At 34.5% G+C, this 27,978-nt stretch overlaps 4 protein-coding genes across 4 annotated transcripts; all 4 read right to left on the reverse strand.

The window, feature by feature from the left end:
* Window positions 1–369: 369 nt before the first annotated feature.
* LOC132065085 (uncharacterized) lies at window positions 370–2,693 on the reverse strand. Its single transcript, XM_059458323.1, has one exon. The coding sequence runs from the start codon at window positions 2,551–2,553 to the stop codon at window positions 637–639; it is 1,917 nt and encodes a 638-aa protein (XP_059314306.1). The 5' UTR covers window positions 2,554–2,693; the 3' UTR covers window positions 370–636.
* Window positions 2,694–13,197: 10,504 nt separating this feature from the next.
* LOC132065094 (auxin-induced protein 15A-like) lies at window positions 13,198–13,904 on the reverse strand. Its single transcript, XM_059458330.1, has one exon. It carries the CDS (start codon window positions 13,638–13,640, stop codon window positions 13,383–13,385), a length of 258 nt encoding a protein of 85 aa, XP_059314313.1. The 5' UTR covers window positions 13,641–13,904; the 3' UTR covers window positions 13,198–13,382.
* A 1,040-nt stretch (window positions 13,905–14,944) lies between these two features.
* LOC132065095 (auxin-responsive protein SAUR21-like) lies at window positions 14,945–16,009 on the reverse strand. Its single transcript, XM_059458331.1, has one exon. It carries the CDS (start codon window positions 15,382–15,384, stop codon window positions 15,133–15,135), a length of 252 nt encoding a protein of 83 aa, XP_059314314.1. The 5' UTR covers window positions 15,385–16,009; the 3' UTR covers window positions 14,945–15,132.
* A 7,495-nt stretch (window positions 16,010–23,504) lies between these two features.
* LOC132065096 (auxin-induced protein 15A-like) lies at window positions 23,505–24,211 on the reverse strand. Its single transcript, XM_059458332.1, has one exon. The coding sequence runs from the start codon at window positions 23,961–23,963 to the stop codon at window positions 23,703–23,705; it is 261 nt and encodes an 86-aa protein (XP_059314315.1). The 5' UTR covers window positions 23,964–24,211; the 3' UTR covers window positions 23,505–23,702.
* Between the last annotated feature and the right edge of the window lie 3,767 nt (window positions 24,212–27,978).

The raw sequence follows: 27,978 nt of genomic DNA on the forward strand, positions 1-27,978 counted from the left end.
ATTATAAGTTGTTTATACATATGTTCGCTTTAGATAAGTTAAGTCAACGTACAAATTATTTTTTTGAGCTTATTTTAAGCACAAAACGAACTTTAAGTGGCCTACCAAACACTCCAAAAAGCTGAAAACAGCTTATAAGCAACTTATAAGCCAATCCAAATGGGCTCTTAGTTATTTCATTATGTGGAACAATATTCTAGCCAGTATTATAGAAGTGACATACAAGGTCTTGTAAACTGACGGCTCAGACTTGACGTTCAGTTATTCTTAAAAAAGCAAACCTTAAAGCCTTATAATTCCACGCAGTAAGTGGAAAATGACTTTAAAATAGCTCTCTAGAAATGCGAACCAGATCAACAACAAACATCAGAATATGAAGCAGTAATCCTTTTTTCAGAAAGTAAAAAGGATTTCATATTATTTCATACAGTAAGGACAAAAAAGCTGTCATAGATTGTTACATATGATGTTGAAACAAGCTAACAGCAGTCAAAGTCAAGTCTAGGCCATGATACCAGCAGCATTAGAAAAATGCTCATGTGCCTTCTTAAAGGTAAGCTATGGTACCAAAAACTAAAGTCATTTCTTCGGACTTGTAGTTAACAGTTTGGATAATACTAAGGACTCCCTTATTATTCAATGACCACGAGCGACATACGCAAGAGAAATTGCAGCAAAGAGTGTTGTTGCTGAAGATAACATGGTCCAGAAATTCTTCTTCTTCTGTGTTTGTGCTACTGAAAACTGCAGAAACTCAACCTGTCTCTCCATCTCCTCAACTTTGTTCTCTTTACTCTTGATTGCATTCTTGATCGCCTCCAACTCTGCTTCATAAGGCTTGACATTTTCCCCATTCATTTGTTTTTTCCCATTATCTCCTTCACCATTCGAGCAGATTGAATCTGCAGCAGTCCTCAAAGCATTCAAGATTTCCTCGGAATTACTGTTTGCCAACTCAAACTTACACTGCATAGCACTTATTTTCTTCTGTGCATCGCCAAGTGAGGTTTGAACACAAGCAATTTCCTTGTTCAACACTTGGCATTGAGTTTCCAACTCTTCCTTTTCTCTAACAACATCCAGGTAATCAGCCTTGGTTTTCTCAACCTCCTTAACAATTTTTTCAATGTGCCTCTCCATTTCTTCAATCTGTTTCTTCATTATCACCCCATTCTGTTCCTCATTGGCAAAACACTTTTGTATCTCATCCTTCTCAAGGGTAACTCGCTCGAACGCAGCCTTATATTTACCAACTTCGGTTTCCAAATTCTTCACCTTCTCTTCTTGACCATCACAAGACACCTCTAATTTTTCGACAACATCTTTGAATTCAGCTAATTGTTTCTTTAGTTCAACAATTTCAGTCTCCCTATTAACTTTAGCCTCTTCTATCTCATTCTTCTCAGTAACAGTTCGCTCAATCTTCTTATTCTCTTCATCTAATTGCTTCAATGCCTTATCCAATTCCTTCTCAACAAAACCCTTCTCTTCAATCAAGCCCTCAACTCTAATCTCTTTCTCATTATTTCCCTTCACTAGTTCATTAATCCTCCTCTCCATCTCTTCTTCCTTCCTTAACCCTTCCAAACACTTCTTCTCTAACTCAGCCAAATTTTCACACAATTTCGCCTCCTCCTTTTGCAAACTCATCACCATATCATTAAGACCAGTTATTGTTTTTCCCAACTCGACGTTCTTCTTCACTTCCGCATTTCTCTCCACTTCAATCCCTTCTTTTTCCCTAACAATCCCATCAATCTTTCCCCTCATTTCTTCAATCACCTTATTCGAATCCAACAGGCTATTCTCAACCAATTCCTTCTCTCTCACCATCGATTCGATCTTGCTCTCTCTTTCCTTTATTTCCTCTTTAATCGCGTCATATTCAACCCTTAATTTCCCAACATCCACTTCAATCTCCTTCTCTCGTTTCTCAGTTTCGACTAATCTCACTCTCAATCCATTCGCCTCCTCTATTTGAACGTCAAGTTTCACTTTCATTTCCTCCTTCTCCTTACGAACCTCCTCCGTAACACTCCTCTCATTCGCCACCTCGTCACTAACATCATTCACTTTCTTCTTCAGCCTTTCAATCTCACTTTCCTTTCCACTCATTCGCTTCTCAATCTCACTCTTCTCTCTCAAAACATCACTCATTTCTCTCTCTACACTACTCAGTTTTTCCTCAACCAAAACATTTTTTTCAAGAAACTCATTTCTCTCATTCTCAAACACCTCAACATGATACCCAACCTGAACAGCAACAAACAAAGACACCAACTTTTTCTCAATATCTAACTGAATAACCTGTTCACTTAACTGAGTCAACTCGTTCTGCAACTCATTTTTCTCCGAGTTAGACTTTTTTAGTTCCGATTCCAGACACCCTTTTGCCTGTACAAGTGAATCAACTTGTTGTCTTTTCTCAATAGTCTCTTTAAGAAGCATGTTGTTAAGGTTCTTGAGGTTTTCAAGTTTCTCAGTAGCTTCTTCCATTGCTGTGTTGGAGTTATTGTTTTCTTTTTCTTGGGGGGTCAGTTTCTTTTTGGCCATTGTGTTTTGGCTTAAAGAATTTTTTTTGTGTGGTGGGATATGGTTATTGGAAATGGAGAAAAGATTGAAGATATGATGAGATAAGAAGATTGAGCGGCGAAGAGTAATCTAGTCTAGGGTTTTAATTTGAAAATCTTGAACAGGTAGATGTACGGCGCCTTTAATTTTTTTGAAAATTTCGAGGCGGCTTATGTGCACTGCACTGCATCCTTAAAGGGTCATTTAAGGTACAGCCACTTATTTTAAAAACTTTACATCTATAACCACTTAAAGATTTTCATAATTAAAATGACTAATATTGTAAATTTATATAAGGGGATTTTGAATTTCAAATGTAGAAAGTGATTTTGAATCAAGTGTGTGGATGTTGTTGAAAAAATGTTGGTTGCGTTACCTTTTTGCCCTTTGCAGCTTCTGTCTGGATGTACATACTGTGTGTATATTACTATTATATATGGGCAATTCACAGAATTGCCCTTCTTTTGGGTGGTCTTTAAATTTTGCCCCTCATATTTGAAATCTTTAAAATTTGCCCTTCGGTTAACACCCATAGGTTTCTGTGTTCGAACACGCGTTGTGCAAAATTTTAAAAAAAATTCGCAAAGGCGTAGTTTAAATTTCGCATATCTTGGGACTAAGATACTTTTTGTTAAGGAATTACTAAAGTTATTCGATCCGCATACTTATGCCGCTCAGGCGATTTCAGAGAAAAAGAGTATCTTGGGATCCGCATAACTTTGATAATTCCTTTATAAAGTTATGCGGTCCAAGATAAAAGTTTATGGATAAAGTGGATCCATGCCTACTATGTCAAAGAGTAGGATTTGACCAATTTAACGTTGCTTTACGTACATATTGGATGGTTAGACAAATTATTGGTTCTTGGAGAATCCTCGAGCAGTGCATACTTTCTCAACTCGGAAAAAGCTTGATTCGAACTAAATTCTTGCAATTATTAGGTAATCCCTGAAAGAGTCAACCCGAAAATTTATGGTGTTTCAACATGCCACTCGACAAAATATATTTCACAATGTGATTGTGCTATACGGAAGACTCGCCGATCGCTAATAGATCATACAATGGGGCTTGAGTGTAGAACCAATTTGTGTTATGTGCAAGTGTTGTGACGGAAGAAAGTTTGCCCATTAAAAGTATGCCCCCACCGGCGATAACTTTGTGAAGGTATTATCGAAAGTTATCCGACCGCATACTTATGCCTTATGGGCGGACTTGGCGTAAGTATCACGGGATCCTAAGATAACTTTGATAATTCCTTCACAAAGTTATGCCGGTCCGCAGATAAAAGTTTATGGATAAAGTGAATCCATGCTTACTATGTCAAAGAGTAGGATTTGACCAATTTAACTTGTTTTCAGTACATATTGGATGGTTAGACAAATTATTGGTTCTTGGAGAATCCTCGAGCAAGTGCATACTTCTTCTCAACCTCGGAAAAAGCTTGATTCGAACTAAATTCTTGCAATTATTAGGTAATCCGAAAGAGTCAACCGAAAATTTATGGTGTTTCAACATGCCACTCGACTAAAATATATTTCACAATGTGATTGTGCTTACATGGAAGACCTCATTTTGACCGCTAATAGGATCATACAACGGGCTTGAGTGTAGAACCAATTTGTGTTATGTGCAAGTGTTGTGATGAAGAAAGTTTGCCCATTAAAAGTATGCTCCACCAAGATAACTTTGTGAAGAAATTATCAAAGTTATGCGGGACCGCATACTTATGCCAAGTCCGCCCATAATGTATGAGTATGCGGGTCTCGCATAAAATTTGTAATTCCTTAACAAAAGTACGGTCCCAGATACACGCGATTCAACCCCCGTCTTGCGATTTTTTTTTAAATTTTTGCTTGAGCGAGGGTTCGAACGCAGAACCTGCGCGAAGGGCAAAAATTAAAGACCAGCAATATGAGGGGCATAATTTAAAGACCACAAATATGAGGGGCAAAATTTAAAGACCACCCCAAAAGAAGGGCACTCCGCGCAAAAAATTGATTATATATAAGAGGGAATGTGAGGACTTTTGTAGTCCTCACAATAATTTCCTAATTTTTTAAAAACTTTTTAATTAATTACTTTTATGTCCTAATTTTATTTATTTAAGTCAATTTTTTTGTTTTTTATTTTTAAAGTCTACTTTTCAAAAGCTATCGAGCCTGGAGACTTTTGTAGTCCTTACAATAATTTTCAAATTTTTTTAAAACTTTTTAATTAATTACTTTTAGGTTCTAATCTTATTTATTTATGTCAATTTTTTTGTTTTTGTTTTTAAAGTCTACTTTTCAAAAGCTATCGAACCTCCTACCTCATTTTTCACGTTCTTTGATTTTCTGATTGGTGCTCGATATCCGCATTCGAGCCCAATTAATCCGTATAATTCGCACCGCATCGCGCCTATTCGGGAGGAGCGCTTCCTCCAAAGATTTTTTTTTCCATATCCATGTTCGAACCCCTAATCCCTAATTAAGAGAGGAGCAGCTCCATCTTTTGCACAAGTTAAATTATGTATTTGTCTTAAAAGTTCATTAACTATGTATAGATTATTTATTTAGAACTAAATAACTTCAGAAAATTATGATACATAAGTTATAATGTCAAATTCTGGTTCCAAATTTGATTTGAATTAAATAATTTCATCAAAATGGAAGTTAAAATATTAAAGGAGTGGAATGAAAATTTTGCTTTTATATAACTACCCACTTATGGGACTACAATGGGTATATGGTTGTTGTTGTTGTTGTTGTACACTTGTACTAACACAAATTATATTTCTTTAGTTAAAATATCTGCTTTTATATTTTGAGTGCACGGGCCTCACATAACTAGTATATATATATATATATATTAAAAGTTTAAACAAAATACTTCAGCCACGTAGTATCTGTTTCAAATGATTCACATTTGATATTACGTGTTAACAAATTATTTTTTTCTTTTAGCAGCTCTTGTGTACATTATTTTAAGAAATGGAATTAAAATATCATGTAAACATTATTATTGTCGCAAACTTGAAGAAACGAATTTTGAATTTCAAAAAATAAAATGTGAATTCAAATCAAGCAGGTATTGGAAAAGCTTGAAAATATCGAAAGAAATGAAGATTGACTATATAAATTACTTTCAGTTCGGCATACTGATATTTAAGAGACATGCGATGCTAGAACTTCATGCACCATGCTTGGAGTTTAATCATATATACCTGAACTTCATGCAAAAAACTTTGAAGTTTGTTTGCTTCTAGTTGCTTGAAGTTAGGGTTTGGCAAGCCAAACTCCAAAGCATATGTATGAACTTCAAATTTTCACGCATGAAAATGATTTAAAGTGGTTAAACTTGCAAAAGTTTAAGAATTTTAGTTATGGCTTAAATTGAGATCTCGAAATAGGCTATATATGCACTTCGCCCTTATTTGTATGGCTCATTAGAAGATCCATACAATTTGACATGATTAAAAGTAAGGGACATTTTGACCTTATTTCATGACAAATACATATATATATATATATATTAGAAGCATGAGTTTGGAGGTGGTTTCGTCGTCCACCTCCAACTTATGTAAAAAAAAAAAAAAAATACCTGGGCCTCATATTAAAAAATCAAGCAATATTCATGTAATTTCCAAAGTATTCCTCATTAAGTCAATAATGGTGAATTCATTTAGTTAGATTTCTATACCATGCGCTGCATTTGCAACATTTTTGAATGGCTGTCCAAAAAAAGTGGCCCCCATTAAACTTTAATGTGGCAATCTCTTACTTATCTCTCCCTCCAATCTCCATAGCTTGTTTTGTACTCTTGTAGTACTAATATTCAATAGACAGAGAAAGTACAGGTAAAGATTAATTTTTCAAAAGTAGTTCTGAATATATTATTATCAAGCTTCATTTTTTTAAAAGTTACTATTACAACTGATTACATTTTGTAGTTCCATGGGTGATATCTTACCTCACCAACTGTAATTTTATAATCAAATTAATTTAATATTGTTACAACTGATAAAATAAATTACTCGGATGTTTATTGCGCATCGTTTAATATCCTAAAAAGAAACTAAGATGGGTATTACATTCTCAAAAGGCATTTTCCAGTGTCTTAAGTTTCTAATTATATACGGAGCACTATAATAGCCAAAATAATTTATTAGTACATACTTATGATAGGTTAAGTAAAAAAAAAAAGGGATAGAAATCTTATACCGCATCTATGCCCATGTTATATGACACAATATACATAATCACCATATGTATAAAAAGTTTCACGTTTTAGCCTAGGGGAATGGTAGTTCAAATGACGTTTCCGTATTTAGAAGTAGTTAAAAATTCAATAAGTTTTGAAATTCTGGTTCAAATTTGATTAAAGCGTAGTTTAAAAATTATCTATTAGTCTTTTTCTTAAATAAAGTCATATAAACTGAAACAAAGAAATAACATCATGGCACAAATTATTGAACCCGTGCTCCCAAAATTTCTATCTTTCCATACTTGACTTTCAAGAAATATTGTAGAATATATCAATTCTTTTTATAATTGCATAAAAATAAAATTATAAATATATGTTGGTCCCGTGCTGGCACGGGTTCTGGTATCTAGTGATTAAGAGAAATTTGACATTTTGACGCATTTCTCTCTGTAAAGGGTATAAGGGGCAATAACCTTATTTCATGACAAATTTTCAACAAAAATTCTCGATAAATAACCGCACCCATTGTGACCAACAGAGAATTCTGGAGCAGTTGGTCTATGTCACGTTACTTGTCAATTGATGAGTTTCTGTTTTTTTTTAGTTAACTGGATATTTATATAATATTTAATTGTTTGGAGGCATACAAACTTGGGGATTATTAGGATCCCGTTCTCTTTAATATTTAATTGTGTGGAGGCATACAAACTTGGGGATTATTAGGATCCCGTTCAAAAGAGAGTACTGCGCAGATTGGCTATTAATATCACAAGCCAAAATTCCCCGTTAAATGTACTTTCTATGATGTTAGTTCAAAAAGCATCATTCACAAACACCAAAGGAACTGCCTTCAGCTTAAGCTTTTTAAAAACTTTCGTTTGGCTCCTTCTTTTGCTAGCAAATCTGTTATCCTATTCTGTTCCCGGTATGTGTGGTTGATCTTTGGTAGCCCAGCTTCATGAAAAATAGGATCATATAAATAGGTGCTTCTTCTTTTAGCATGCAAATTGGGTGGATGGGTTTATTTTGTAAATAGGTTCGGTTAAATGGATGGCTCGGGTTTAAATTGATTAGATTTAAATTAGGAGAAAATAATAGAAATTTTTTCACCTATGCCAATTAGGGAAAAATAATTACTCGTTTTAGCCCTTTTTTTTTTTTTTTTTACCTGAGTTAGCCACAAAGTTGAATCGGCAATTTCACTTCACTTCCTCACTCATTTCAGTCGGTTCCGACTTTATCTCTTCTCCTTCCTCCTCCGGCGTTGTTTGTTGTTTCCGACCCTTCCAACGGGAGATTTTAAGAGACTGAAGGGCGGTGACAACATGCTCCGGCGGAGATTTTGAGAGATTGAAGGGCGAGGGTGACATGCTCCGGCGGTGGGGAGTTGGCGGCGGAGGAGTAGGTGATGCTCATTTTGGTGGTCGGTACGGCTGTAGAGGAGGAGAACATTAGTTGAAGTTAGGGAATCAAAATAAATTTTTGTATAATTTTGTATAACAGTGTAAAAGTGTGTATAAACATCTTTTATTACATTATTATACTCTCTATATAAGGTTGATACATTGTCGTGTAGTAAGTGTATAAAATTGTACACTATTGTATAATATTATTGTATATACACTTTTATACAAGGTATCAATATTATCTACTCCAGGTGTATGTGTATTGCCGTCTAAAGTTGTATACCGTGAAAAAGTGATTATGCAGATTTAACTAAAAGCATATTGCTACGTGGATGTAATTTTTTATCTTTGGATTGTACATTATTGACATTTTCCCAAAATAATATTAATGTAGGAAATAAAGATAAGGACAAGGGAAATTAATGGTTCAGAGGTGAAAATAAATATATTAAAAAAAATAACGAATAGCAAAAATAGGGTCCATTTGGCTTAGCTTAAAAATAGCAGTTTGAAAACAGCTTATAAGTAAAAAAAATAAGCTGGGCTATCCCAACTTATTTTAAGTACAAAATAAATTTTATGTTTCAATTAAACACAAAAAAAAAAAAAAAAAAAAAAAAAAAAAAAAAAAAAAACTGAATTTTCAGCAACTTATAAGCTACGCGCAATGGGCTCATAGTCTTTTTCTGAGACCAAAGTCAAATATGATCCTTTTCCGTTTTAAAAATTGAGTTATTTTAAAGTGACAAAATAAAGTTGAGTCGGTTTCCGAAAACCTATATAAGCCGTATTCGTAACTGTATTTCTTTGCACAGATATTCAAGTTTGTGCGCTCATCTTTTCTTGAAACTCTTGCAGAATGGCAGATCATCCATCATACATTGTTCCTCCAGAAAATATTAGGCTTCTTGTTGACAAGATTGCACCGCGTGTGGCTGAGTTAGGGGAAGATTGGGAGGAGAAGATTATGTTTAGTCACTCTGGTGATCCTAGTTTTAGTTTCTTTGATGCTTCGGATCGTTATCATCCCTATTATAAGCACCGTGTCACTGAAGCTCTTCGCGAACAACGTCTTATGAGTTTAATTGACAGGAGTGCAGTGCTTGTGGCAAGGCTCGAGAAGCATAATATGCTAAATAACCCTGGTCATTTGAGCTACAGTTCTGTCGATGCTTCCAATCCTTACCATGCCTATTTTCTGCAACGTGTTGCTGAAGCTCGCGCAAAAGATCAGCCTATGGATTTAGCCCCCCCTGTTGAAAAACTTAAAAATTTAAAGCTATAGGAAATCAAAATTGGTTAGGATAGTTTGATATTTTAATTCACGTCTAGTTAAGATTTAGAGTTAAATTAACGAATATGTTTTGATTTCATACTATTATAAATATGGTTGCTGCTACCTATTTTCATTGTGTGAAGATTGTAGAAAGCATTAAAAGATTTATGAGTGTTTGAATAAAATATTTTCGTTCAGCCTGTGCTCTTCTGACTGCTTATTAGAAAAGAATCACAGTTAGTTTGTCTCTGCCAATTAGACGTTTGTTTGTGTTAAATTTGTAGCATAGTTGTGGATTTCCTTTAAGATTTCAGGTTTCCATGCCTTGAATTTCCGACACATACTTGTTGTTTTGCTAATACTTGACTTACATGGTGATTATGTTGATCAAGACACTTTGATTCCTAAAATTACAAGTGTTTTGATTCGTCGTGTTCCTGGATTAGCTCGCTTGCCCATAGTAATTCCACCCCTTACCGAGCCAAAGCAAGTGTGTTAGGAGGAGGAGGTTCATTCAGTGAAATCAGAGTTAATCATGTTTAAGTATACATCTAGTAGGCAATTTCTATCATTAATATGGTTTCTAGTAAACATTTGTTCTCAAAAAAGAGAAGTATTATCAATCATCACATACCAATAGAACAAAGGGATGAGTTAAAAGAATTGTTAGTTTTTCACAGAAGTTAAGAGGGCATTCCCCTGTATATATGAAGCAACGAGGGCCTAACCTTTGAATCAAACTGACTAGGAAAAAAACCAATGTTATATGACAGAATTGAATATAGAAGACTGGCTTAGACTAGTGCCAGTTTTATCCGTCAGGTTCTCCAACGCCTCAGGAGTCTGTCCAAAGCCTTCCTAATGTCGATACGAAGTCCTATCAAGACATGCCTTCATCAACGTTTTCATTTTGAATCCCAGACATCCATGATTTTTAAGAATTAACATGAATGTTTTGCAGTAATCTGCATATTTGATCTGAACATCAGGGTGTTGCAGATTCAGCTGTTGAACTGCTTTAATCAGATGACTTGATCAACTTTGCTGATCAGATTATCCCAAGTTATCCAGCTGATCCAGCCAGAGATTTGTTTTAAAAACAGCATTGATGGAACATGTCTGATGGAGTATGATCTACTAATGTCAGTTCGTTGATATTTTGAATTTCTGCTGCAGGTATATAGTTTCGTTTGTTGTTATTACCTTTTTCTTGAGCCGAGGGTCTATCGGAACAACCTCTGTATCCCACAAGGTACCCCAAACCCCACCATGGACTATACTGGGTATGTTGATGTTGTTAACATATTATTTCAGTGTTCAGGATAATGTGTCTTCTTTAGAGTTAATTAACATAGACTTTAACACTTTAGAAGCTCCAATTCCCATGTTATGAAGAATGGAGTCATAATACTGAAAATCCAAATGACCAAAGCATGAATCTGAACAGATTTCATTTGCTAAAAAATGTGCTGTATGCCTTTTTGACATCAGTTACTACTGATAATTACATCCAAAATTGGGATCTAATGTCGCAGCTGACAGTAGTCCCCTCTATCTAATTTCAGTAATATGGTATGAATAATGAGTCTTTCCTAATTCTTCTAATGTACAAACTAGAAAGGTTAGTTCTTTACAAAACTGTGGAAGGAAAAACCTCAGAACCTACTCAAGCGAGAAGTAAGATTAATGAACACATCCTCGCTACAGGGAATTGTGACACCACCCATTGGATGATCAAAGCCGAATTCTTCCTCAGCTTGACTAAGCAAGTCTTGAAATTCCGGTTGATTCAAGAATGATATGGAGATCACAAATCTCTTCTTTTGCTTCTCCCCATCATAAACAGCAAAATGACCTTTCGGAACGTCTCTAGCTGCAGTAGACTTCTTGATTATACGAGGCATACGGATAGCCATGGTCGTTTAGTTCAATATAGATGAGCAAATAAGGAAGGGAAGAACTTGTAAGGACTTTGATAGCAGAGGAAAGCTTTGTATGATTTCAAGTTTTGGTGAGAGCTGATATGGTAAACCCTTCTTTGTATGTGTTTATATAGGGCAATGACAAGTTGTAGAATCCTACTATATGCATTAGATAGGCATTATGTAGCACTAGTTACAGATTACTTGTGTGGTTGAGTTTTGATGCAGCACTATTTAGAGACAATAGCACATGTAAGCCTTCCAACTAATTATCAGACTATTTAGACTTTGCAACTCTGTCTAAAAGAAGGCCCCATTGATATTCACAACAAACAACAGATAGAAACCTCATCTTCTTGAAAATGGTACAGTTAGGGAATACCTGGAGCCATTTCTTGATGTTGAATCAACAAGTTGTAGTCAGAATTCGAATGATTGATAATGAAATGCTTATCTAGCTATGATAATTTTAGACAAAATCTGATCGTCCATATTGCTAAAGCGATGGCTCAGGATACATTCGGAAACAGCCGTCCTACCTTGGTAGGAGTCAGGTCTGCGTACACTCTACCCTCCCCAGACCTCACGTTGTGGGATTTCACTGGGTTGTTGTTGTTGTTGTTGATGGCTCAGGATACAAGTTGGTTCTTATGAAAAAAACTACATTATTTATGGTTCCAAGTGGTATTGCAGTTGAAGATTTAAAGTTACCTATAAAATGGTCAAATTAGGATCATTATTATTTGAATAATAGTGATTTGGATAAGTTGGAATATTTCTCCAGATTCATTTATCGATAAGATGGTCATGGGTCATGCAATGTTTCTGGTCAAAGAAGAGCAAAACCAACCAGTGTCTACTTGTGTTGTGCCAGTGCTGAGCATCTGTGGACCTCAGTACTAAATTTTGAAGGAAACAACCAAGAGAAGAATGCAGAAGCTTATCTTAATCTGGTAAGCAATTATGATAATAGACTGGTACTAATCCACAAGAACGACATTCTGGCTTAAATTTGTCGAGAAAATCAATTGGCACAGTGCACCTTGAATTGATCATATTATATAATCCAACAACAACTTGACTTTGAACAGCAGATTCCTAGTATACCAAACTTCTAAGTATTTATGAACAGCCAGGACTATGGCTTATATGGTACTAGGGACAAAGACCTCAAAAGGTACAGTAAAACTATAAGAGTTTACTGATAGTCATTTAACTTATAACAAGAGGTAACTTTCCATGTGAAGCCTGACATGGTAACCTATAGATTAGAGTGACTTGTTAAAGCCATTAAATTAAAGTGTAATTTCTTTTAATGTCATTGTATATAACTTTAACTCATTATAATTATACGGGGCATGAAACACTTCAATGACTCTCAGGGTTCTTGCTGTGGCAAAATATGTTGATCTTTTTAGTGATGGGCTGCAACATGGTCTAGCTTCAAGCATGTTAAATGTAAAAATTCTGTATGATACTGTCAACCTTTAGTAAACCCGTTCTCACACTCTTGTAACTTACTCTGATCTTAAGGTAAGGAGTGTTAGGTGTTGGATTGACTTGTTAAATTTTCTCACAAACTTCACCTACCATATAAAAAAGTTCGAAAACCAAAAGGATTTTTCTATTATGCAATAATGATGTATATTTTCTTTCAGTGTCGGATAAAAGTGAAATACAATGCATCAGATAAGTGTTCAAAGAAAACTCTGATTTGGTAATATAAAATATCAACCAAATAATATTGACTGATGTTTACACAATCATGTATACAAGTTAAATTAAACTAAGTTTGAAATTTTATCTTGAAAAGCTTCAAGATAAAAAAGAATCGGATACATTTAGTGAGAAAAGATAATGTTGTATCTGTATTCTTTGAATTAGTCTTCGTGAGTCAAAAAGCAACAATCTTTGTGGTGCTAAGCTTCATATAGCTTCTAATTAACCAACTTTACAATACGGATCTCCTACTTTACTATACAAAATTGTGAGATCTAAAAAGTAAAAATGATCTCAATTACATACTTAAATCCTAAATTGAGAAGTGATGCCAATGAAGATGTCCTCTGAGCAGGGAATTGTTACACCGCCCATTGGATGATCAAAGCCAAATTCTTCCTCTGCTTGACTTAGCAAGTCTTGAAATGAAGGCTGGCTCAAGTATGATATGGGGATCAAAAATCTCTTCCTCTGCTTCTCCCCAACATAAACAGCAAAATGGCCTTTGGGAACAGTCAAGGCTGTTGAAGACTTCTTGACTACACGAGGAACACAGATAGCCATGATCTTTTATTTAAGATGAGCAAATGATCAAGAGAAGAATTACTAAATATTCAGAAAGCAAAGGAAAATCTTTGAGTAGTTCTCTGGTTTTGTGGAGGAGTTGTTGTGGTGGTGGCTTCTTCTGAAAACATGTTTATATAAGCAAAAAGCAAGTCATAAAATCTCCTGATACGTGGTGAAGAGCCATTTGGATTGGGCGTCAGTAAAAGACAATGACATATCAATTACCACATGGTCTTGTCTTCCAGCTAATTGACATGATAAATTACTTCAGCTCATATAAGTTCAAGAACACTAGGTCCTACTTTTTTCTCATACATGGAACAAAGGATCTCTCAAAATCAAATCCATAAATATGGAAGGTGCCATATGATGATTTCAGGGACCACAACATATGCAAACTGTCTATCCATTTATATAAGAATAATAAGAGAAAACATGCCAACCTTATTTAGAATTTCACTGGTGAAGAGGCATTTGTTGCACTATTGATTGACGATAACACAAGAAGTATCACATGGTCTTGCTGTGCAACTCATTCTCAAGAATTTATGGTTATCAGCCATTGTGCCTGAAGATCAACAGGCCCCATTATTTTTCATGACAAGATAGAGAAAAGAGGATCTTTAGAAATCAAATTGACAACAACTGGTGATTGTCTTGTAATGATTCAGGTCTGGACTACTTGGTCAGAGATGTCTTGCTGTTAACAATGGTAGTTCCAACTGGTATATCAAGTCACAAGTGGACTATTTGAGAGTTAGAATTCTACAACACTACAATAAGAGATAAATTTACTGAAAGATCTTACAACTTGTGTGTTTAGTCCCTTGTTGTAAGTCATTATGCAGGATCAACTTTCCAGATTAGAATAACCCGACTTATCTTTGCAGATACTTAGAAATGTTACCAAAGAGCAGAGATTAGAAATTTTTACTGGCTATCAACATGTCTGTGTCTATGTCTTACAAATCTCCATTAAGTTATGAGTCAGCCATAACCTTAATATTGGCAGAAATTTGCACTGATATTCAAGAAAAGAATATCTAATTAAGAGCTAATTAATTTGCATTCAGCTGCACAGTACTTCCACAATGCTGCAGCTCTAGTACATGGTGAGTTAAACCAAAAAGTGTAATTATCATTTACCAATATGTTAGTGACCATAATATCACCAATTGAATAGGTTTTGCCGCTTAGAGGTCTAGATCGAAGGTCATTCTGATTTGTAAACCATGAGAGTTGACCAAAAAATTTCTATTGCAATGAATTCATTAATCAATAAATGGAATAGAATTAAACCATAGAAGTAAAAAGGTTCATTACTTCAATTTCTTTGAAGTAGAAAAATGTGTCCTTAGTCAAGAGACAAGGGAATGACATCCATTCTTTATGGAACGAAACTCATTAGTCTACCTACTGTTTCTTCTAACTCTACACTGTACAGCTATACAAAATTGTCTAAGCAAAAAATGGAGACAGGTTTCTCTTCTCACTTCCTCAACCGAGATGTGAGATCAATGAAGAAATCTTCACTGCAGGGAATTGTCACACCACCCATTGGATGGTCGAAGCCAAATTCTTCTTCAACTTGACTAAGCAATTTTTGAAATAAAGGTTCGCTCAAGAATGATATGGGGATCACAAATCTCTTCTTCTGCGTTTCCCCGACATACACAACAAAGTGACCCTTGGGAACATCTCTAGTTGTGGAAGACTTCTTGATCATACGAAGAATAGCCATGATCTTTTAGTTTTAGTATAGATGAGAAATGAAAGAAAGAATTACTAAAAAAAACTCAAACACAGAAAGATTTGAATACTTTCAAGTTTGCTGAGAGCTGTGGTGGTAGATACCTCTTTGAATATGTTTATATAGGCAATGGCAACTCATACAAGCACTGCTGATATGTGTTGAATAGCAATTTGTGGGCACCATCAGAAGACAATGTCACTGAAGTGTCACATGCTTTTGCCTTCCAAGTATGGAAAACTTTGCACTATTAGTTCAAGAACATTACCCTACCTTATTTGAAACTTGGAGTGAAGCATTATTCATTTGTAGAATTTTTAAGAAGAGATGACCTGGAGCATGGACCACCAGGATGAAAAACATAACCATATTGGGAAAACATAAAATGTTCATTACTATCCCAAAACAAGAAGTAACGTGAGAGAGGTCTTAGTTATCAAGGACAACAGGCCCTACCTTTTCTATGAACTTAGAGCAAAGTATCCCTCACAATCAAATTGCTAAAATAGACTTGTGCCATGTTATTATTTATGTGTAGATACACATCCCCCGGAATGCGTAGATGGTAACATGGTTTCTTGTAAGCGTTATCCCCAAGAAAATAAAAAAATTTAAATGACCATAATTTCCAATTCCAAGTGCTTCTTAGCTTAGGTCTATAACTTGATCCAAAATATATGGGATAATTTATCATTAATCATTATAGCCCTAAATGGTTGAAAAGAATTTGTATGTGGAGATTTGGGATATGATACTGAGATTGTAAAAAAATGCTTCTGTTTTATTCCATCATCACACAGTCAGGGCGGAGCTAGGTTGGGCCAAAGGGGTCATCCGAACCCCTTCTATATCTGAAATTAAAAATTTTTTTATGTATATATTAGAAGTTGTATATACAAAATTAAAATTATTTTCTGTATATATAGAAGTGCCCTAACCCCAGTGTTGTGATTGAGAAACATTTGGTTTCAGATCTTCGTACCTCATCATGATGCCAAAACATTCTAATAATCATTTCTTTATATTTTTTAACCCCTTATTTATTGTTCTACTTGGTTGTATATATATAGCAGAAGGCCACCCAATAGGCTGCTTAATCAGTGTTGTGATTGAGAAACATTTGGTTTCAGATCATATAGGTGAAGAAGAGAAGTTATTTTACCTGATCATGATACCCGAAAACATTCTAATAATGGGTGGTAAAGGTGATTTGATTGATATCTATTAAAGACAGTAGTACATGAAGGAAGGGTCATATGGATTTTCCTTTTATGTCCTTTTGTGAAGTACTTATAATCCTTTCAAACAACAATTTGTAAAAAACAAAATTCAGGTTTCATGTCATGAAGTTTTTGAATAACATATCCATGGACAGGCTTACCCAATTCAAAGAGCCTTATAAAGAACTTAAAGCATCTGAAAGAGAACTTTTACCCGTGCATAGGTATCGTCCTCACTAATGCAAGGCCCCAATCCACATTTTAGCTTCAGAGCAACCTGACAGGAATTTCATCGAACAACATAACTGCATTCTTGGTAAGCAATGACTCAACATAATTATAGTTGCAAGTTGCAAACTAATAAACCTAATTGAAATACTAATCACTGGTTTTATATCTTTCTTTCAGTTTTATTGATAACAGCTATTTTAGTTATTTAATAACTCAAATGGATGTACTGGGGACATTGTTGTTCTTGTTGTAATAATTCAAATGGATCAATAAAAAATTGTTCAAATGGGAATTTGAAGTTTCATGATTGTAGGTTTGATTTGCACCTCTCAAAAAAGCAAAATATGCAAATTTATTCCCAAAATCAAGCAATATTTCAAGTTATATCTTGGCCAAGTAAATAAGCTGAATGATTAAACACTTCAAGATGAGTTTTCTTTTCAACACATTTAGTGAGAAATGAATATGTTTTCTGTATTGTTTGAATTAGAGTCTATGTGAGTCAAAAAGCACCAATCTTTGTGGTGCTAAGCTTTACTTAGCTTCTAACTAATCAACTGTACAATATGGATCTCCTACTTTGTATACAAAATTGTGAGACTCAAAAAGAAAAAAGGGAAAAATGATCTCAAGTATATACTTAAATCCTAAACTGAGAAGTGATGCCAATGAAGATGTCCTCTGAGCAGGGAATTGTTACACCGCCCATTGGATGATCGAAGCCAAATTCTTCCTCTGCTTGACTTAGCAAGTCTTGAAATGAAGGCTGGCTCAAGTATGATATCGGAATCACAAATCTCTTCTTTTGCATCTCCCCAACATAAACAGCAAAATGGCCCTTGGGAACATCCAAGGATGTCGATGATGACTTCTTGATTATACGAGGAACACGAATAGCCATGATCTTTAATTAGATGAACAAAGTAACGATTACAATTGCTAATTCGGTTATGAAAGCACAGGTAAGCTTTGAGTAGTTTTCTAGTATTTTGGAGAGTTGTTGTGGTGGCAACTGGCAACTTCTCAAAAAATGTTTATATAAGCAAATGGAAAGTCATAAAATCTCATGATTTGTGGTGAAGAGCCAGTTAGGTTGGGCATCAGTAAAAGCCAATGACATATCAATAACCTGATGCCTTCCAACTAATTGACATGATTAATTACTTTTGCTCACATAAGTTCAACTGTTCAAGAACACTAGGTCCTACCTTTTTCTCATACATGGAACAAAGGATCTCTCATAATCCAATCCATAAAAATGGATGGTGCCTATCCACTGGGACTATCTGTCTCCATTTATGTAAGAACTATAAGAGAAACAATCCAACATACTTTAAATTTCACTGGTGAAGAGGCATTTGTTGTTCTGTTGATTGACAATAGTACATGAATTGTCACATGGTTTTGCTACCAAACCCATCTGCCACATATATGATCTTAGCCATTGCTCTTGAAGATCAGCAGGCCCCATTGTTTTTCATGAAAATGTAGTAGAGAACACGGGATCTTTTGAGGTCAAATTGATAACAACTGGTGATTGTCTTGTAATGATTTAGGTCTGGACCACTTGGTCAGAGATGTCTTTTTGTTGATAATGGTAGCACCAACTGATATATTAGTTCATAAATGAACTAATAATTTAGAGTTCGAATTTTGCAACACTACAATTAGAATTTAATTTACTGCAATATCTGACTTCTTGTTTGATCTCTCATGTTATGTAGAATCAATTTTCCATATTAGAATTACCCCGGTTATTTGAACAGAATTGGATAAATGTCCCCAAATTGTAGAGAATAGGAACGTTTACTGGCTATAAACACGTCTGTGTCTATATTTTCCAAATCTCCATTAAATTACGAGTCTGTCATAACCTTGTTATTGGCAGAAGTTTGAGTTAATATTCAAGAAAAGTAAGGATATTACATCTTATTAAGAGTCAATTAATTTACATCCATTTCTGTTGCATTCATTTGCACTCGGTAATTCTGCAATGCTGCAGCTCTAGTACATGTTGAGTTATACCTCTCCGTATGGGTGTCCATGAACCGGGTTGGTTCGGATTTTTTAAATACCAAATTAAACCAATTGTGTCGAGTTTTAAAATCGATAAACCAAACCAAACCAATAAAAGCCGGGTTTTTCGACTTCGGGTTTTTTCGGATTTTTTTTCGGGAAAAATCTTCATACAAAATATAACTTTTACGTCAAATATTTCTTTACTCCTAGTAAGATACAACTATATAATTAAGGTGTTTCTTAAGAAAATAACAAAAATGTGAAATGAGTGATGACATTGTAATAAAATATTCAACAAAAAAGATAATGAAATAGCATAAAATAAATCTTGCTAATTAGTAAGGCATAATGAAAATGATCATCATCTAAAAATACCAAGTCATGCTAAAATAAGTAAGGCTAGTAAGTATTAATTACATGACAAAGAAAAATAATAAAATTAAGTTATGTATTTTCATAGTCTAAATTAACAATGCAAAACTAAAGAATAGATATCCAATATTGTTGTCATTACTAATGTTAGGATTGAATTACTTTTGTAGCATTAGTATTGATTTGGACTTTATTTGAAATACTAACATTTATGCACTATAAAACTTATTGGAACATTCAAAATTCTAACTTGTTAAAAGACAAAAACTATGAAAAGTTAAGAAATATTTATAAATTACATTTTAAATAAATCTTTTATGACAAAAACTATGAAAAAACTTAAAAAATATTTATAAATTACATTTTAAATAAATCCTTTATGTATAAAATATTTTAAAATTTTGTATACATGTAATGTCGGGTTGGTTTGGTTCGGTTCGATTTTTGACTTTTTTTAGTTAAAACCAAACTAATTATGGTCGGTTTTTTTTTTTTTTTTTTTAAATACCAAACCAAGTCGAACTAAACCACTAGTCGAGTTTTGTTTCTCGATTTGATTCGGGTTATCGGTTTGGTGCAGTTTGTCGGTTTTCTTTGTACACCCCTATCTCTCCGTATGATGTCCACAAAGTTAATTATCCTTTTACCAATATGTCATCAATTGAATGGGTTATGCTCTTTAGAACACTAGATTTTAGCTCTTTCTGAGTAGCAAACCATGAGACTTTAACAAAAAAGTTCTATTGCAGTGAATTGATTACATCAATATATGAAATAGAATGGAACATATAAGTAAAAAGGATCATTACTTCAAATTTTTTTGAAGTAGAAAAATGGGTCCTTAGTCTACCTAGTGTATCTTCTAACTCTGAACTGTACACAGTGGAGATCCTGGTTTACAACTATACAAATTATGTAAGCAAAAATGGGGACTGATTTCTTTCTCATTTCCTCAAGCGAGAAGTAAGATCAATGAACAAATCCTCACTGCAGGGAATTGTGATACCCCCCATTGGATGATCAAAACCGAATTCTTCCTCTGCTTGACTAAGTAAGTCTTGAAATAAAGGTTCGCTCAAGAATGAAATGGGGATCACAAATCTTTTCTTCTGCTCCTCCCCAACATACACAGCAAAATATCTTTTGGGAACATCTCCGGATGTGGAAGACTTCTTCATTATACGAGGCATATGGATAGCCATGATGTTTTAGTTTTAGTACAGATGAGAGAAGAAAGAACAAACTATTAACGATCTCAAAAAAGATAAAGTTTCGAGTACTTTCAAGTTTTGAACACTTTAAAGTTTTGCAGAGAGCTGTGGTGGTAAACACCTCTTTGAAAGTGTTTATATAGGATAATGGCAACTAAGAGAATCCTGTTAATCACTATTCTGTGGGTACCAGCAGAAGACAATAGCACCTGAAGTAACATGGTTTTGCCTTCCAACTCATTGCCAAAATATTGGAACATAGCCTGCCTCACAATCTAATTGCTAAAGAAGAGATGTAGCCTATTTGTGAATTGTGACTATTCATGTCTACCTATACACCTAGAAATTTCTTTTCATTAATAAGGCTTTCTAGTATGCATTTATTATATTTGAACAATATGGTACATCCATCACAACATACCAATAGAACAAAAAAAAAAAAAAAGTGGGATGTTTCAGTTGCTTCCTAGCTCCGTCCTGAACTTAATCCCCAGAATATTTGACTACTCTTACATCATCTATTAAAAATATCACAATTCTTAGTAGAAAGAATCTAATTTTATACGTGGAGGTTTAAGAGTTCTCTCTAAGATTATAACAAACAAAACATCTGATGTTAGGAATGTGATGCACACAGTGCAATCGAGGTGACAACAGATCTAGAAGTTGTGAAACTTTCTAATGCTAAGTAAGGTTTGAGAGATTTAGCTAGAGAGAGAAATATTGAGAAAGAGAGATAATCCATCACAACATACCAATGAATGAAAAAATTATGATTCAGATTGGCTTTATAGAATGAATAGAGTCAAATATCCCCAGAATATTCTAACAACTTTACATCAATCAACACAAATACTCCTGCACTTGCATCAATACCCCTTCGTAAAGAACATCCTTGACCTCAAGGATGGAAACCTGTGTTGCAACTCAGAAAGGTGCCCCCCCTGTAGCCTAATCAGCAACTATGCTATTCCACTTGATTAACACATGACATATAGTTTTGTTGCCTCTGTTCACCAAATATATTTTCAAAAGAGCTTGAAGTAGATGTAACTTAGCATCAAGTTAAATTTGGAAAAAGCTTTACTTGCAGACATTTTATTAGCATCAGATTAAATGATGGAAACATATGTTTAGTAAACCATGAAAGATACTCCCAAGTAGTGTGTTCAACATCATTGTCCATTTGATCACACACAAACGGCCTTGTTACCCTTTTCACCAATCTCCTATAAGATGATGATCAGGTAGATCACGATAGGGACTTAGCATCAGCTGATAGAGAAAGTATTTAATATTCAAGCCACAGATTTTTTATTTAAAGAGCAAAAGATTTGAACTCCTCTTTCCAAGTGAAGAGACTATTAAGTGCCATGATATTCCTTGAAACTTTGAATACACATCACAAGTTCTGCTATTTTTGTCAATTTTCACCCCAAAAAACCTATTTCGTGTTCAGGATTTGAGGTGAAAGAACTTCTTTAGCCTTTATTAACAACAAACTTATCCAATCCCATTGCTTTGACCAGACTCATTAAAGAACTTCTCCTTTCCATTAACCAAAATAATATTCTCATATTCCATCGTAAAGCATTACAAGAATTCACATTAAAATAACCTACTGAATAAGTACCAATTGAGCCAAAGGTACATAATGAGATAGTATGCTATTCCTTGACATCAATTTCTCTCAGGCATTTGATCAAACACGATGTGTCTATATTTCTTCTACATTTAGAAGATACATCACCTTCATCTTCTTTACAAAAGTGTGGAAAGAAAAGCATGTCTTCAAGAATTTCACGAACACATCCTTACTGAAGAATCATTTCCATTATGATCAGAACTATTCTGAGATTCTTTGTTTTGACCTTTAAAATGACTGTCCATTGGCACAAGAATGGTTGATGATTCAGCTCTTACTTGTTCTTTATCTTTTCCTTCTTGAGTCATAAACTCAAAATGGCTTCCTTGATTTGAACAATTCTCTTGTTAGTAGACGTTTTTCTTTGAATCACACTGGTCATGCACGTTTAGTTCACATCAATTTCTGTAACTGCTAAGGACTTGAATCTGTGAAAGCGTTTTTTTCTTCCATGTTTTTTTTGTTACTGGTTTATCTTGGTTCTTTCTTCTGGTATAATCGCAATGACAAGTTGTATCGAATCCTCTGATATGCATTGGATAGGCAGTAGAAAGTTAAAGATCTAGAAGTTGTGAAACTTGAAGAAGTTAAGTCGGGGTTTCAGAGAGATTTTAGAGAGAGAAATATTGAATAAAGAGAGATATGTCTTATTAACGATGAATGAATCTTATAGAATGAAGAGTCAAATATCACACCAAATAACAAAAATCATCAAAATGATGTTAGGGACCACCTGCACTTGCATCAGAATGTTAAAAGAATCAACATCTGATGTACTATCTTCCAAATTTGACTAATTACATAAATTCAATTCCGAGGTAGACTTAGGAGAATAAACTTATATGGAAAATATATATTCTGTTGAAGTATGTAACATACATAAAGTTACAGGTTTGGATTAAATTACTTGCAACATTAGTTACTATCTACATAGCCACAATTTTAGTAAACCATAGATTAAATACAGTTGTATTAATCAGTGGTTTTAGAAATAAGTTGACTCACACAAAAACAATTTTTGGTCCTCTTATCATAAGTCCTATAATATGATGATCTAATCAACTTTGAAGATCAGAACTATCCTAAGTTATTCAGCTGATAGAGAGAACATCTAATATTCAAGCCACAGATTTGTTATTTAAAGAGCAGAGAACGAAAATGATCAATAGAGTGTGATCAAGATCTATTAATGTGATATCTTGGATATTTTGAAACTTTTAATACAGATATAAAGTTTTCTTTGTTGTCATTGCCAAAAATATTTCAGTGTTCAGGATAAGGCCACAGATAATCTTCTTTAGAGTTAATTAACATAGACTTTAGCACTTCAGAAGCTCCAATTCCCATGTTATGGAGAGAATGGATTCGTGTAAAGAACTTTGTTAAACAAGAATACTAATAAATCAAATTGGATAAAGAATGAGAGTGAACAGATTTCATTTCTCAACTACTGATAATTACATTGAATTGGGATCTACTGTTGCATCTGACAGTAGTCCTCTCTATCTAATTTTCTAAGATATGATATAAATGATGTGTCTTTCCTAACTCTTCTAATGTACAAACTAAAAATCCAGGTTAGTTCTTTACAAAACTATGAAAGGAAAAGCCTCAGATCCTATTCAAACGGGAAGTAAGATCAACGAACACATCCTCGCTACAGGGAATTGTGACACCGCCCATCGGATGATCAAAGCCAAATTCTTCCTCAGCTTGACTAAGCAAGTCTTGAAATAAAGGTTGGCTCAAGAATGATATGGGGATCACAAATCTCTTCTTTTGCTTCTCCCCGACATAAACAGCAAAATGGCCTTTCGGAACATCTCCAGCTGTAGTAGACTTCTTGATTATACAAGGCATACGGATAGCCATGGTCGTTTAGTTCACTATAAATGATCAATTAAGGAAGGGAAGAACTTGTAAGGACTTTGAAAGCAGAGGAAAGCGTTTTATGATTTCAAGTTTTGGTGAGAGCTGTTATGGTAAACCCTTCTTTGTATGTGTTTTTATAGACCAATGGCAAGTTGTAGAATCCTACTGATATGCATTGGATAGGCATTATGTGGGCACCAGTTAAAGATTACTTGTGTGGTTGAGTTTTGGTGCAGCAGTGTTTAGAGACAATAGCACATGGAATAACACATGGCTATGTCTTCCAACTAATTATCAAACTATAGTTTGAGATTATGTCTGTAAGCAGAAGGTCCCAATGATATTCACACCAAATAACAAATTTCATGAAAATGGTAGAGTTAGGGACCACCTGGAGCCATTTCTTAATGTTGAATCAACAAGTTGTAGTCACCATTCCAATGATTGATACATACCCTGAGAAGTTTAGGCAAAATCTGATCGTCCATAGTACTAAAGCCATGGCTCAGGATACAAGTTGGTGCTGCAGTTGAAGAGTTGTACTGTACCTATAAAATGGTCAAATTAGGATCACTATTATTTGAACAATAGAAATTTGGATAAGTTGGAATATTTCTCGAGTTTGGTTTATCGATAAGGAGGTCATAAGTCATGTAATGTGTCTGGTCAAAGAAGAGCAAAACCAACCAGTGTCTACTTTTGTTGTGCCACAGCTGAGCAGGTGTGGACCTCAGCACTAATTTTGTTGGAAACAGCCAAGAGAAGATAGGTCTATATTCAGAATATAATATAGAATCTTATCTCTAAAGTGTTGAGCAATTGTGATTATGCACAGGTATATACTAATTCACAAGAATAACATGTTGTGCTGACTTAAATTTGTCAAGAAAATCAACTGATTTAGTGCTTCTTGAATTGATTAGATTATATAAGGAGAATAATGGGTTGACTTTGGCCAGCACTTTTTCTAATGGGAATCAATTGAATTATTGCTCCTTGTGTCTGATCTAGAAAGAAGCATTTATTTAGTGGAAGTATCCTCAAAACTTTTGGCTCCCTATTAACATTTCCGTCTGCTGACGTTTAAAATGCATAACATATATGCAAGTCCTGAATTGTGTACTAATCTTGCTAGATGTTGAGTGCCATGGAAGAACAAATAAAGAAGTCATTTACAGTTATGTGAAACTAAGTAAGTGTAATCAATACACGTAATGTAGTAATTACAGCAACGAACTAAGCTAGGCACCTTGCAGATAAATATCAGGATGAATCAACAACTGAGATCAGAATAGAACGAATTCCGAATTATCAGCACAAAGTTTCAGGTAATGATTCTTTTTGATCTTGAACTGAATTTTCTAAGATGAAAGAGTTTTACTCTTTAACATGGACAACTAATGTGCACCTAATCCCTGCTATTGACATTGTTCTACTTTTCCTAGTCCTCAATAATGCCAAAAATAAATGAAAGCAAATCTTTTTTGTTTACAAAATTGAGAGTGAAACAATATGCTGCATCTTCCCACTTAACTTCTATTTAAGCGCAAAGTCAAACATGAAAACATCCTCTGCAGGGAATTGTGAAACCACCAGTGGGGTGATCAAAACCAAACTGTTCCTCAGTTTGACTTAACAAGTCTTGAAACAAAGGCTCAAATTAAAGAAATAAGAGATATGAAAATTTCTTAGCAAAGGGGAAGCTCAGGAACAGTAGAAGGGCAAGAATTTTAGATTTTATCACATCTAGTTCTTCTATTTCACTCAGTTTGATGTTGCTTCCCGAATACTGCAGCTGAGCCACAAGAAAGTGACTGATATTATCAAGTTTGGGCCATTTTAGTTGATTCTGGCTCAAGATTGTTAGCAAACCATGAGACTTGAAAATATGGAATGATATTATCACAAACTCACTTCAAAAGTTCCAATTCCCATGTTATCGAGAAAATGGACTCATGTAAATAACTTTGTTAAACAAGAATACTAATAAACCAAATTGAATAAAGAGTGAGTCTGAAGAGATTTCATTTTCTAAAGTGCTGATAATTACATTCAATTGGGATCTACTGTTGCATCTGAAAGTAGTCCCCTCTATCTAATTTTCTAAGTTACGATACAAAATTGTGTCTTTCCTAACTCTTCTAAAGTACAAACTGGAAATCCAGATTAGTTCCTTACAAAATTGTGAAAGGAAAATCCTCAGATCCTATTCAAGCGGGAGGTAAGATCAACGAACACATCCTCACAACATGGAATTGTGACACCGCCCATTGGATGATCAAAGCCAAATTCTTCCTCAGCTTGACTAAGCAAGTCTTGAAATAATGGTTGGCTCAAGAAAGATATGGGGATTACAAATCTCTTCTTTTGCTTCTCCCCAACATAAACAGCAAAGTGACCTTTTGGAACGTCTCCAGCTGTAGATGACTTCTTGATTATACGAGGCATACGGATAGCCATGGTAGTTTAGTTCAATATAAATGATCAAATAAGGGAAGGACTTTGAAACCAGAGGAAAGCTTTGTCTGATTTCAAGTTTTGGTGAGAGTTGCTATGGTAAACCCTTCTTTGTATGTGTTTATATAGGCCAATGATAAGTTGTAGAATCCTACTGATATGTGGGCACCAATTAAAAAATACTTGTGTGGTTGAGTTTTGGTGCAGCACTGTTTAGAGATAATAGCACATGAAATAACACATGCTTATGCCTTCCAGCTAATTATCAGACTATTTAGACTTTGATACTATGTCTAAAAAGTAGAAGGTCCCACTGATATTCACAACAAACAACAGATGTGAACCTCATCTTCTTGAAAATGGTAGAGTTAGGGACCACCTGGAGACATTTCTTGATGTTGAATCAACAAGTTGAAGTCACCATTCCAAAGATAGTTAATGAAAAGAGAATCTAGCTATGATTATTTTAGACAAAATCTGATCGTCCAAAGTACTAAAGAGACGGCTCAGGATACAAGTTGCTGCTGCAGTTGGAGCTATAAAATGGTCACATTATGATCACTATTATTGGAATAATAGAGACTAGGATAAGTTGGAATATTTCTCCAGTTTCATTTATCAATAAGGAGGTCATAAGTCATGCAATGTTTCTGGTCAAAGAAGAGCAAAACCAACTAGTGTCTACTTTTGTTGTGCCACTGTTGAGCAGGTGTGGACCTCAGCGTTATTTTTGTAGGAAACAACCTATAGAAGATAGGTCTAAAGAATATAGAATCTTATCTCTAAGATGTTAAGCAATTGTGATTATGAACAGGTACTAATCCACAAAGAATAACATGATGTGCTGGCTTAAATTTGTCAAGAGAATTAATTGACTTAGTGCTCCTTGAATTGATCAGATTATATGAGGAGAATAATGGGTTGACCTTGGGAAGCACTTTTGCTAATGGGCATCAATTGACTTAGTGCTCCTTGAGTCTCGTCTAGAAAGAAGCAATCACTTAGTTGAAGTATCCTCAAAACTTTTGGCGCCTTTTTAACATTGCCGCTCTGTTGACATTTAAAATGCATAACATATATGCCAATCCTTACTAATCATGCTAGATGTTGAGTGTCATGGAAGAAAAAATAAAGAAGTCATTTACAGATATGTGAATATAACCAAGTGTAATTAATCAACATAATGTAGTAACAACAACAACGAAATGAGCTGGGCACTTTGTAGATAAATATCAGGATAAAACAACAGTTGAGATCAGAAAAGAACGTATACGGAGTTACCAAAATAAATTTTCAGTTTAATGATTCCTTTTGTTCTTGAACTGAATTTTCTAAGATGAAAGAGCTTACTCTTTAACATAGGACAAGTAATGTGCACCAAATCCCTGCTATTAACTTTGTTTTATATTTTGTATCCTTAAAAGGGGTTAAACCCCAACGAAAATTCTTCCTATTCTGGGAGAATAAATTTTCCTAGCTCCTAAATAATGCCAAAAACAAATGAAATTAATGAAAGGAAAATCTTTTTCAAGTGTTCACAAAATTGAGAGTGAAACAA

The sequence above is a fragment of the Lycium ferocissimum genome, chromosome 7, assembly GCF_029784015.1.
Source record: "Lycium ferocissimum isolate CSIRO_LF1 chromosome 7, AGI_CSIRO_Lferr_CH_V1, whole genome shotgun sequence".
Lineage (NCBI taxonomy): Eukaryota > Viridiplantae > Streptophyta > Magnoliopsida > Solanales > Solanaceae > Lycium > Lycium ferocissimum.